This window comes from Euleptes europaea, chromosome 13 (assembly GCF_029931775.1).
Source record: "Euleptes europaea isolate rEulEur1 chromosome 13, rEulEur1.hap1, whole genome shotgun sequence".
Classification (NCBI taxonomy): domain Eukaryota; kingdom Metazoa; phylum Chordata; class Lepidosauria; order Squamata; family Sphaerodactylidae; genus Euleptes; species Euleptes europaea.
In genome coordinates this window covers 62,571,024-62,584,379 of record NC_079324.1, presented here as the reverse complement: position 1 = coordinate 62,584,379, position 13,356 = coordinate 62,571,024, and the positions used below count along the sequence as shown (strand labels likewise).

Below are 13,356 nucleotides of genomic sequence, written 5' to 3'. Positions count from 1 at the left end.
CTTTCGTGGAGGGTGGGGCAGGCGGCAGCTGCTTCCCTTGATAACAAAAAAAAATTAATCCATTTATACCCTGCCTTTCTCCTCAATGTGGACCCAAAGTGGCTTAGATCATTCTCCTCCACTTTATCCTCACAACAACCCTGTGAGGTAAGTTAGGCTGAGAGAGTATGATTGGTCCAAGGTCACCCAACAAGCTTCCATGGCACGAGTAGGGATTTGAGCCTGAGTCTCCCAGATACTGTTCCGATACTCTTAACCACTACACCCCTCTGGCTCTCTAACATTCTCTAAGAATGGAACATCCACTTTCAGAGGCAGTGTATCTTGGAACATTAGCAACCAGGTGCAGACAACGGGATAGGGTCATCACCTTTGCGCCCTGCTGGTGGGTGGTAACTTCTCCTGATGCCACGCACATTGCACCACTCAGAGAGAGATGGGAAATTGCGAGCATGTTTAATGACGTCGTTTCTCTTTACAGTTCTTTGATACCCTCCACTGGATTCAAGCTGTCATGGCTGCCTTAAGGTACTGAAGATTTTTTCTCGTCCCCAGGGTGTGTGGAAGGGTCTCCCCACAAGAGCCTCTAGAGCAGGGGTGTCCCGATCTAGGCTGGCGAGGCATGGCCGGCCCAACCAAGTGACATTTATGTTATATGCGGCCCTCATAACAAATGAGTTCAACACCCCTGCTCTAGAGTTTAGTCTTGCTGGCACTTTCAGGAGGGCCTGCAACACACGTCTCTTTTCAAGAAAGCTGTGGGACAGGGTTGTTGAATAACATCACTACGAACGCCCTTTAATCTGTTTTCTGCTCTTCTGTTTTATGGCTATGGGGATTTTAAAAATGCTGCTGTGAGCCTTCTCAAGCATAAGAGAGCAGGAATATTTTAAGCATGATAATAGTCGCTAGGTGGTTTACAAATAAAAGTTGAACCTTTCCCACTGCAGTCATTTAATTAGATATTTGTACCCCACTTTTCTCTCCAGCGGGAACCCAAAGCAGCTTGCAACAATTTCTCCCCCTTCCATTTTACCCTCACAACAACCTTGTGAGATAGGTTGCTCTGGGAAACCATGGTCACCTAGTAAGCTTCCATGGCAGAGCAGGGATTCAAACCTGGGGCTCCCAGATCCTAATCTAACCAGTACACCAGGCTGGCTGTAACATGTCTTAGAACCCCTCTACAGGGGTGCAAAGACTTGTGCGAATCCTTTCACAGACTTACGAAGCTCCTCCCCAAGTTTTGGGAGCTGCTTGTTGCAGGGGGCTGCTCTGATAAAGAAGGGCCTTCGAATCCCCCCTGCATGTTTAGGCCTTGAGATCAGGGCCAGAGTTACAAGAACGCAGCCAGAAATACTGGGCTGGGGACGGAAGGACATGGGGCAGGGGGGCATTTTGGTCACATTTGTTCTGATTTATACCAACTACAAATAATACAATATATTAACATCAGTGCTCATGTTAGGAAAGCCTACTGACCTGCTGCTCTATCAGTAGTGTGATCAGCAGATACATCCCGCTGATGCCTGTGGATCAGACTACCTATTTAGCGTATTTTTATCGCACCTTTCTGCCTGGCAGGCCAGGGTAATTTACCTGGATCTCATTCCCCACTCACTTTATTCTCACAACAACCCTGTGAGGTAGGTTAGACTGAGAGAGAGTGACTGAACCAAAGTCCCCCATGAAGCATAGTGGGGATTTGAATCTGGGTCTTGCGGATCTGAGTTGGGCAGTCAAACCATGACAGTCGCTCCTCATGTGCTGTTAAAAGCACAGGAACAGGATTTTATAAAAGCAGTTGGCGACTCTCCTACATCTCAGTCATCCCAGTCCCTTTTTCATTGATTGGCCAGAATGCAGGAAGCTGAGTGCAGTGAGGATCGGTCTGAACGCACAAAAGCCAGGAGCTGAACTAGAGTCGCCAACATTTTTATGGTGCAGTGCTCCTGTGCCTTTTCACAGCTGTGTGACAAACAGGATTTCCCAGCTTGCCGAGAGGAAAAGCTTCTGCTGCCTGCTGTTCAGGTGCTGAAGGCAGAGAAGATCACGCAAAGCGATGGTATCATTTTACTCTGCTCTGGTTAGACCTCACCTAGAGAATTGTGTTCAGTTTTGGGCACCGCAATTTAAGAAGGTTGTAGACAAACTGGAACGTGTCCAGAGGAGGAGGGCAACAAAGATGATGAGGGGTCTGGAGACCAAGTCCTATGAGGAAAGGTTGAAGGAGCTGGGTATGTTTAGCCTGAAGAGGAGAAGACTGAGAGGGGACATGATAACCATCTTCAAGTACTTGAAGGGCTGTCATAGAGAGGATGGTGCTAAATTGTTTTCTGTTGCCCCAGTAGGTCGGACCAGAATCAACAGGTTGAAATTAAATCAAAAGTGTTTCTGGCTAGACATTAGGAAGAATTTTCTACCAGGTAGAGCAGTTCCTCAGTGGAACAGGCTTCCTCGGGAGGTGGTGAGCTCTCCTTCTCTGGAGGTTTTTAAGCAGAGGCTACATGGCCATCTGTCAGTAATGCTGATTCTATGACCTTAGGCAGATGATGAGAGGGAGGGCATCTTGACCATCTTCTGGGCATGGAGTAGGAGTCACTGGGGGTGTGGGGGGTAGTTTAGAATTTCCTGCATTGTGCAGGGGGGTGGACTAGATGGCCCTGGTGGGTCCTTCCAACTCTGTGATTCTGTGATTCTAAGCCAAGCAGACGAACCTCAAGCTCAACCCGTCTTCCCTTTGTTTCCCTAGCGTCATGGGATCCAGCTCGATGATTGGCTATGCCGTGTTCCAGAATGCTGCCAGATCCCCGGAGGTAAGGGAATTTCTTTTATTCCTCCTTTATTAAAATGCATGCTGAATTGCACTTTACGAAACATACCAGATGGGCAGGGCGGGGACTTAACGTGACGAATGTTTCAAATTTTTAAGTACGTTCCCTCCTTTCTAAAATAAATATTTCACTCTAGGGGCTGAATCACGGCTGCATTCGGCTGAGACTACAGATGGCTTTGCGTGACCGAGTTAGAATTCACAGGGAACCCACACCCCACACTCATGGGCTTGTGCATCTGCTCCTTTACGAGTCATTCAGAATAGACCATATGGAGCTGGGGCTAAGTTAAGCAGCATCGTCTGTTCCTGTTTTCCAAGGAAAGCCCTTCTTTCTTTTCGGTGCCTGCCCCAGTAAGGCAGCCTCCTGATTTGTCTGTCCAGTGGAGGGTTGCCAGCCTCCAAATGGGACCTGGAGAGCTCCTGGGATTACAACCGATTACAACAGATAAAATGAAGTATTGAGGGTGAGAGATTCAAAACAGATAAAAGGAAGTATTTCTTCATACAACGCATAGTTAAATTGTGGAACTCCCTGCCCCAGGATGTGGGGATGGCTGCCAACTTGGAGGGCTTTAAGAGGGGAGTGGTTATGTTCCTGGAGGAGAGGGCTAACCATGGCTACTAGTCAAAATGGATACTGGTCATGATGCCTCTTGTCTCTAGTGCAAATACCGAGGGTGGTTCTTTGTTCTCTAGGAACACTCCAACTGCACGGGGCTGACTCAGGTTTTGGCCATGGTACAGGGGCTGAGCCCTGCTTGGCAGACACCTAACCACTTGCTTTGGTTCTTTGGCAGGTGCGGCCTCTCTTCTACCTGAGTGTCTCTGACCTCTGCCTGGGAATGTGCTGGCTCGTTGGGGCGCTCCTGTATGGCAACGAGACCCCAGAGGCAGGCCTGGGGAACGCCTGCTATAACCTGCAGACCATGGGACAGGTGAGACGGGCTTGGCCCTTGGCCTTACCATGAGCACCTGGCCAGTGCCACCAGCTCCAGGAAGACAGGCAGCTGCTTTTGGGGCCCAGCTGGGCAGGGGGTACAAACTCTGGTTGCTAATGTGGAGAGCCAGCGTGGTGTAGTGGTTAAGAGCGGTGGTTTGGAGCGGTGGTCTCTGATCTGGAAAACCAGGTTGGTTTCCCCACTCCTCCACATGAGTGGCAGAGGCTAATTGGGTGGACTGGATTTGTTTCCCCACTCCTCTACATGAAGCCAGCTTGGTGACCTTGGGCTAGTCACAGATCTCTCAGCCCTACCTACCTCACAGGGTGTCTGTTGTGGGGAGGGGAGGGGAAAGTGATTGTAAACCGGTTTGATTCTTCCTTAAGTGGTAGAGAAATTCGGCAGATTAAAACCAACTCTTCTTCTTCTAACATCCAGGTTGTGTGTGTGTGTTAAGTGCTGTCAAGTCGCTTCCGACTCATGGCGACCCTATGAATGAAAGTCCTCCAAAATGTCCTATCTTTGACAGCTTTGCTCAGATCTTGCAAATTGAAGGCTGTGGCTTCCTTTATTGAGTCAATCCATCTCTTATTGGGTCTTCCTCTTTTCCTGCTGCCCTCAACTTTTCCTAGCATGACTGTCTTTTCCAGTGTTGCTAGCATTCAATTTCATTTAAACAAATCTTGGGTATTTATTTATTAAAATATTTCTGCCTCTCCTTTCCTCTTGTCTGAAGGCAGTTTACAAATAATAATCGAAACATTATAGATTAAAACCAAGTACACCCCCCCAATGCCTTTCTTCCCCTTTAAAAGAGGCCTGCCGTTCATACCCCCTCAATAGCCCTAGCAAACGAGGCCTTGCAGCAATTCCTGAAGATCTCCAGTGAGGGGGGGCTCCCCTCCCCTCTTCAGGAAGCCCATTCCTCAGTGTGGGAATCAGAAGGAAAGTTGCTCGCAAGGCATCTGGAGCCGATGAGTACACTATTCTGGTACAGTCTCTCTTTCTTCGCCTGAGAAATTTGAAATTGCATATTGCTCATGGAATCCTGCTGTTGCATTAGCTGCTTGGGTGGCAGTTTTTCCAAGGCTGACTCACCTCCAGAAACAGCTGGGCCTGCCTGCCGCACACAAACAACCAACCAAACAGGAGGCAAAAGGGCACGTGAGCGTCTTTGTGCACCCCCTACCAATGCAAGACAAACAACATCGCTCCCTCTGGCTCTCCGACTTCCCCACCCGTCCTGCAATGGGTGATATGAGGACAGGTGAGCCAGCAAAGGAGAGAGTAGTGACGGGGGAGGGTAAACACACAACGTGTTTTGTGTTAAGTAGCTAAGTGGTTCATTTCTTTTGGAAAGGGGGGGGGGCACAGTGGCCTGCATCTCAACGTCTGCGCTCTCTCTTCTTGTGAAAGGCCGACTGCCAAGTTTCAAATGTAGCAAAGAGATCTGGGAAATGGGTAGGTTAAATGCACTTTGTACATGCTCAGAGGTAAGGCTGCCAGCTCTAGGTTGGGAAATACCTGGAGATTTTGAGGGTGGGAGCTTGAGGAGGGCGGTGAAGGGAGGGACTTCAATGGGGGTATAATGCCATAGAGACCACCATGGAAAGCCCCATTTTCTCCAAGTGAACTGACCTGTCACCTGGTGATCAGTCCTAATAGTGGGATGCTTCCAGCCCCCACCTGGAGGTTGGCAACCCTACGGAGAGGCCTCACTTTTATTATCTCCCCCCCCACCCCCCACATACACACACACTGGAATCTGGCTCAATTGAATTCCTGTGGTGTGAGAGAGCAGAATCGCCAAACGGTGGAGTGACTGTAAATGTGGGAGCGCTCCACATGAGGCTCATCTCCGCTTTGGGCTGGCTCACCGCCTGGCTTTGAGCAAGCCACACTCTGGCAGGCCCCCCCTCTCCGCAATCTGGGCAGCAAAAGGGGGGCCTGTAGCCAACCCTGCTTGCAGCCAACCCTGCCTGCAAGGAACCCTGATCCACCCACGTTCCTCTCCATTCCAGCCCCTCTGGGCTCCTTTGGCAGTTCAGGGAGGAGAGGGAAGGAGGTAAAAGCACTCCTTCTTTGTAGAAGAAGAGTTGGGTTTTATATGCCAACTTTCTCTACCACTTAAGGGAGACTCAAACCGGCTTACAATCACCTTCCCCTCCCCTCCCCACAACAGGCACCCTCCGAGGTGAGGTAGGTGGGGCTGAGAGAGCTGTGACTAGCCCAAGGTCACCCAGCTGGTTTCGTGAGGTGGAGTGGGGAAACCAACCTGGTTCACCAGATTAGCACCCGCCACTCATGTGGAGGAATGGAATATCAAACCCAGTTCTCCAGATCAGAGTCCACCGCGCCTAACCACTGCTCTCAACCTCTATACCACGAGGCTTTGCCTTCCACAAGTGCCACTCCACTGAGAGAGGGGGGGCAATTTCACCCTCTTGCCCCTGCTCAGAGCAGGACCTCCAGGAATGAGGGAGGAGGGGCCACTGCAACTGGAGGAAGGCCCTGCACACCTTCCGTTCACTCGTGGTTAGGTCTAGGGCAGTCTACGTGGTGCTCTTAGAAACTGAAAGACCCATGGAAATGCTCAGCAATGCATTAGGATTGTATCGCCGTTCTCTCATTGGCTTCCTGTGGTTCTGATTCTTGCTTGCCAAGCTGGAAACCACGCAGGAGCCAGGGTGGTGCCAGGGGCGGGGCGGGCGGCACTTAGGATTTTTTTAAAGCAGACTTTTGAATTTGAAACATGACTACATCCACCTAAAGGACGAAAGACTCTTGAGAACCGGGGACATTCCAGTTTAAAACAATCCGGGAAGAATGCCTGGAAGGTCCTCACTCCCAAAAAAAACACTGTATGCTTCACAACTGACCCATGTAGTTTACCCCATCTGAGATTGCCCCCCCTCACGGGGCCGTGGCTCAGTGGTAGAGCCTCTGCTTGGCATGCAGAAGGCCCCAGGTTCAATCCCCGGCATCTCCAGTTAAAGGGACCAGGCAAGTAGGTGATGTGAAAGAGACCCTGGAGAGCCATAGAGAGGGGCTGTGGCTCAGTGGTAGAGCATCTGCTTGGCATGCAGAAGGTCCCAGGTTCCATCCCCGGCATCTCTAGGCAAGTCGGTGATGTGAAAGACCTCTGCCTGAGACCCTGGAGAGCTGCTGCTGGTCTGAGTAGACAATACTGACTTTGATGGACCAAGAGTCTGATTCAGTGTAAGGCAGCTTTATGTGTTCATGTGATTTTTCAAGGTCACCCTCATGCTTAGGATGCCTGAGAGGTCCTGAAAAGAAACATGCTTTAGCTACCGTGACTTTAACCAAGGTTGAGTTTGAAAGGGATAAAAAGTGTCAAGCTTAGTGTCCCTTTATGAGGAGTACAGTGGGCTATATAACTAAGGTTGCCAACCTCCAGGTGGTGGCTGGAGATCTGAGATTACAACTCATCTCCAGGCGATAGAGATCAGTTCCCCTAGAGAAAATGGCCCCTTTGGAAGGTGGACTCTAGGGCATTATACCCCTTTGAAGTCCCTCCCCAAACCCTGCCCTCCTCAGGCTCAACCCCCAAAGTCTTCAGGTATTTTCCAGCCCGGAGCTGGCAACCTATAACCATTTAAATAAATAAATACACCAGTGTTTGTCTAAGGGAGGCGTCTGCTATGAGCTTCTGGAATGAACTGTAGCAGTTCTTGTTCAGCTTCTGATTTTAACACACACAATTGATGGGCAACAGGAATTTTAGCCCCCTTGGGCTCTTTGATGGAGTTTGAAAAGTTTCTCTGGGTTATGAGGTAGGCATGGGTTCTCCGTTCCTTTCTTTAAAGCCTTGCTCACCAATGTGGCAGCTTCACATGGCGCATAGGCAGCCTTTGGCACAGCAAGCAGCCCTCGCCTTGACCCTATGGCTTCTCAGCCTTGGCAGGACACACAAGAACAGGAATGAACATTTCATCCCTGTGCCAGGGGGAAAACGGATTTTTTGCCTGCCAGGCAAAAGAAGCCTGCCAGGGAAACACTCGGAAGTCATCCTCTTGGTCTATCTGAGTCAGGAATGTCTTGGACAGAGAAAGGGCTTTCCAAGTACCCGGTACCTGAGGCCTTAGGTGGTCACTGGATCAAGAACGTCATATATACAATGATTGTGCTTCACAACTGAATCCCAGCTCCTCCCCTGAGAATCCTGTAACACCAGGGCTTCCACAGACAATGCTCCGGTCCATATTTTAGAATCATAGAGTTGGAAGGGGCCATACAGGCCATCCAACCCCTTGCTTAACGCAGGATCAGCCTAGAGCATCCCTGACAAGTTCTGGTCCAGCCTCTGCTTAAAGACTGATTTTGCTTCAGAGGGGGGGTTGACTTCAATCTTGTGTGGCCTATTTCCCCCCTTTTTTTATTAGAATCCTTGTGTATGCTAAATTTTACAGTACAATGCATCTTGGCCAGTTCAGGCACAGCTAAGCTTGATTTTGTCAGATCTCGGAAGCTAAATGGGGTTGGCTCTGGTTAGTATTTAGATGGGAGACAACCAAGTAAGGCCAGGGACACTATGCAGAGGCAAGTGATGGAAAACCACCTGTTTGTCTCTTGCCCTCACCTGGATGACTAGCTCGATTTCATCAGATCTTGGAAGCTTAGCAGGGTCAGCCCTGGTTAGTACTTGGATGGGAGACCACCAAGGAAGTCCAGGGTCGCTCCTTAGAGGCCAACAATGGCAGACCACCTGTGCCCTGGATGACCCAGGCTAAGCACATCTCACCAGATCTCAGAAGCTAAGCAGAATCAGCCCTGGTTAGTATTTGGATGGGAGACCAGCAAGGAAGTCCAGGGTCACTATGCAGAGGGAGGCAATGGCAAACCTCCTCTGTTCATTTCTTGCCTTGGATACCCAATGGGTCACCATAAGTCAGCTGAGCCTTGATGGCATTTTCTACTACCTTGGTCCATCAAAATCAGTATTGTCTAAGACCGGCAGCGGCTCTCCAGGGTCTCAGGTAGAGGTCTTTCACATCACCTACTTGCTTGGTCCCTTTACCTCAGTGGTTCCCAACCTTTTTTTGACCAGGGACCACTAGGACCTTTTTGTTCGGTGCAGGGACCCCAAGGTTCAAAATAAAAATTCTGAGAATTTGAAAATAAACTTTAATCATAACTGTTAGTTAAACATTAAACTTAGAATAATATTTGAATATATATTTTTTATAATAGAGAACTTTTAATTGAAAATATTAATTTATTATGGGTTTAGAACTTTGTTTTGCGGACCCCTGGGGTCCATGGACCCCTGGTTGGGAACCAGTGCTTTAACTGGAGATGCTGGGGATTGAACCTGGGACCTTCTGCGTGCCAAGCAGATGCTCTACCACTGAGCTATGGCCCTCCCCAGCATTTGTGCTCTTTCTAAGAAAATCAGAAGTGCTTTGCTGGAGAAGACCAAGGTCCACCTGGCCAGGGTTCCTGGCAAGAATCCCAGCAGTCTCTCAGTCGGCCTCATTAGATTCCCAGTCTACCTTCTGCCCACCCTGAATCTGCAAAGTCAAGAGGTGGCACCTGAAATGGGTCTCCCTGAGACGGCCTTAACCAACAAGGTGCTCTGCAAACCCAACATCTCTGATCCCCCCCCCCCCCCCGAGACCTGGGCAACGGGAATTTCAGCTCTGGGCTGTTTGCTTCTTTCGAGATAAGGTGGAATGTGTCTTGGCTTGGCATCAGGGTGCCCTGCCTTGGTCACAAGACCCAGTGGTTTGGCAGGACCAACGTTAGTAACCCGGAGTGGGGTGATGGAGGTTTCAAGGTGGCAAAGCAGGTTTGTAAAGATTAACTGGGGCTTTTGGGGCTGGGAGAGAGGTTCCCTGTGTCTCTGCTCATCCTGAAAGATCACAAGATTGATCTCAGGTCTACTGATTTTCTGTCCTTAAGAAAACTTTTCCTTTTCAAGTGTGTGTGTGTGTGCTTAAATATCTCTCTCTCTCTTAAACCATTTTCTGTATTGGTACAGAGTTTTTCTAAGGTTATTGCCTACCCTCAGATGATTTCAAGGCAGGGAACATCCGTTGAATCCAACCCTTTTGCATCTTACTCTCTTTCTGCCCATAAATCCAAAGTTTATTCTAATTGGGGGCACTCCACCCCCTTATCAGCACTTACTTTCTAGGGAAGGTGACCTGTGATGTCTGCAAAATAGCCCTAGGATCTGGAAGTCCACTCTCCACCAATCCCTGGCCCGTGTGGATGCTTTGCGCTTATTTGGCAGTGAGAGAAATGCACTCTGCACATTCTATTTTTTTTAATTTTTTATTGATTTTTAATAATAATAATAAAACAACAAAAAAAGAAGAAGAAAAAGTATACATATTTGTGAATACAAATAATAATAAAAAGAAAACATCAATGTAAACAATACAAAAAAATATTTATTGCGCACTAGTATATCCTAAACTAATACATTCATCATAACTGTCTATTCAAAAAACTATAATGCGCCATAACCTACCACCCACCAAAGTGCCCATCACCATAGGACTTCCGGCGAGATGCTATGGCAGAATATAAAAACATCCTATTAATCTAAAACATAATTAAATTTCTTATAAAACTATAATTTGTTAAAAATCACTTTAAAATCCGTTTTTGCCGATTTATCCCAATATGCGACGGCCTTTGACCAGTTATACTTAAATTCATCTACATCTTTACCATGTAAAAAATCAGTAATTTTGGCCATCCGCATATAAAACCATAATTTTTCCCTCCATTCTTTAATGAAAGGTTTATTTGTTTGCTTCCATTTTTTAGCAATCGTAATTCTTGCAGCCGCAAAACTATATTGACATATGACTCTATCAGTTTTATCTAACTCTTTTATTGGAATTCCCAGTAAACAAAAAGCAGGATCTTTTTAAATTTTTACTCTTATCATATTATTTGTTTCATTCACAACCCAGGACCAAAACCTCTTAATTTTTTTACAAAACCACCATGCATGCATAAATGTTCCTCTGCACATTCTCAGGGGGCCGTCCTTCTTTTCTTCCTTCATATTCTCGTGGTTCAGCTGCTGGCCCAGGCACCGATGAAGATGTTCCTTTTCAGTGTGTTTGGGCAGTCTGTGTGTTTCAGAAGGACTGGCAGGGCTGGCCCAGCTCCGTTACCTTTCAGAGTATCCGTTCGTGACAGCCGCTTTGAGCAGAGAGTCGGGTCCCTCCAGTCCTCTGCAAAGGTTTCCTGTTTACCTTGGGATGTAAAATGAAAGGAAAACACAAGGGACTCGCCGTAACCGCCTTCTCCTCACGTAGGGGAGAGGAGAAGATTCAGGAGGCTCATCAGTGGGACTGCCTCCGTTACGCAGCCCCGGCCTAGGCCCTGCTGTTTGGGTATTATTATTTTTGCATAAGAAGGAGAAGAGTTGGTTTTTATACCCCACTTTTCTCTACCTTTAAGGAGTCTCATAATCTGGTGAACCAGGTTGGTTTCCCCACTCCTCCACATGAAGCCAGCTGGGTGACCTTGGGCTAGTCACAGCTCTCTTAGAGCTCTCTCAGCCTCACCTACCTCACAGGGTGTCTGTTGCGGGGAGGGGAAGGGAAGGTGATTGCAAGCCGGTTTGATTCTTCCTTAAGTGGTAGAGAAAGTTGGCAGATAAAAACCAACTCTTCTTCTTCTCGGAAAGCAAGGAAACCTCTGCCGGGCAGGAAGAAGAAGAAGAAGAAGAAGAGTTGGTTTTTATCTGCCGACTTTCTCTCCCACTTAAGGAAGAATCAAACCAGCTTGCAATCACCTTCCCTTCCCCTCCCCACAGCAGACACCCTGTGAGGTAGGTGAGCATACAGCAAAAGCTCAGCCCATTGGGTCTTGGGTTTTATTAGGCACTATCTCATCCATCTCATTCCTTTTCTATCAAATTTTCTGAAAAAATAGGACTGCACTGAATATTCCCCGGTGTTGATTTTCAGCTGATAGTAGCCCTTTTGGTTGCAGAGAAGAGCAGAGGTAGTTGATTTTTTTTTTTTTAATCCTGGTTTCCACTGTTTGCTGCATATTTCCTGGCTCAGTCCTGTGCATGAGCTACACCAGCCAGGGATCATGTAATGATGAACCCTACACGGTGTAACGGGGCTACACATCCTGTTGGATTTGGATGGCATCCAGGGCAAGTGAAGGCAGTTGAAAGTGAGGGCCTGTAAATGAAGAGACAAACGTTTTTGCAAGAAGAGGTGAAAAAGTCATCACAAGTGGGAACTGTTTTTCGGCGCTGGTGGAGATGTTTCTGAATGAATGCGAGTTGTTTTGGTTTTGACATGGAAAAAAGAAAACAGAATCCAGTCCGTGAGCAGCTGGTTCCTAATGCGGCCCATGTATCACCCATTGTGCCAGGGAATCTGACCTATGATTTCATCTTTTCCATCTGAGCAAAGTCTGTCTTGGAACAAAATCTGGCTTTCCCCCTCTTTGCTCGCTTCTGCCATTAGCATATTGTTTGAGTTCTTCTGACATTGTTTATGCTTTGGGACATCTTTGCTGTGTGTACCCCACACAGGTCTCCTTAGAAAAAAAGAAAGGGGAAAAAAAAACAATCCTAGCAGTTAAATTTGCAAAAGGAAAAAACAACAAATATTTGAGCTCGAAAATGGCGTTCACCTTCCTTCACCATCAGAAATCTGGTGGGTATCTAGGCGGGGGGGGGGGACTGGAATTCCCTCCCCAAAGTCCATGGCCCCATCTCCACCATCTTTCTGCTGTTGTGTTGTTTGGAGGCTTCCTAGAGGCACCTGGTTGGCCACCATGTGAACAGACTGCTGGACTGGATGGACCTTGGTCTGATCCAGCAGGGCCTTTCTTATGTCCTTACGTTCACTGTAAGTCTGCCAGCATGGGCCAATGTGGAATAGAAGTGAATGGCTCATTCTGATGGAATCTCTAGGGGTGTAAGATCCCAGACGCTGTAGGGCCCTTCACGAGCCTTAGCACATTTTAGGATTTCTGTCACACACTCTCCCCTCTCCAAACCCGCCCTCCCTAGGCTCCACCCCAAAAATCTCCAGGAGTTTCCCAACCCAGAGTTGGCAACCCTATTAATAGCAGAATGGATCCAGAGAATCCAAAGCCTGGTATACGTTTTTGGCTTCCACAACTGGGGATGTTGGCCAGCATGGTTGTCAGTTGGGCTAGCAAATCCGAAAAGGGTTCTTGGTCCCCAAAGACGGAGCTGCAGCTCATCAAGATCTTGGTCCTCTTCTGTTGGCTGCTCCGCCCAGTTCCCCTTCCAGCTCAGCCTCTGGCCATGCTCCAACAGCCATTTGCGTTTTGAATCCAGCAACCAACCCCACTCCTCCCAACCTCATCCGAAAGTGAATTCCGCACTCAGCTGAACCCAGCGAGAGCCTCCTCGTGTGGCTCTTTCACAATTCAACAGTTGTGCCCTCCTCGGTTCAAGCCAAACGACCTAGAAAGCCCTGGACAGAATTCCACTCCATTTGGCCTGCACAATGGAGGGGAAAATGCAAAGCAGTTATAATTAAGGACAGACAAGGCAGGGAGGAGAAAGGACAGCCCTGCTGGATCAGGGCCAGGGCCATCAGT

The 13,356-nt window shown here is 48.2% G+C and overlaps 1 protein-coding gene across 1 annotated transcript in view; it reads left to right on the top strand.

Annotated features, from left to right (window-relative positions):
- Nucleotides 1-484: 484 nt before the first annotated feature.
- The window catches only part of TMEM116 (transmembrane protein 116), a 28,292-nt gene continuing 15,420 nt past the window's right edge, over nt 485-13,356 (top strand). The window contains exons 1-3 of the mRNA XM_056859107.1: nt 485-528; nt 2,753-2,816; nt 3,634-3,771. Of these exons, the coding sequence (XP_056715085.1) occupies nt 515-528; nt 2,753-2,816; nt 3,634-3,771 (216 nt within the window). The 5' untranslated portion in view covers nt 485-514. The remainder of the gene's footprint in view (nt 529-2,752; nt 2,817-3,633; nt 3,772-13,356) is intronic.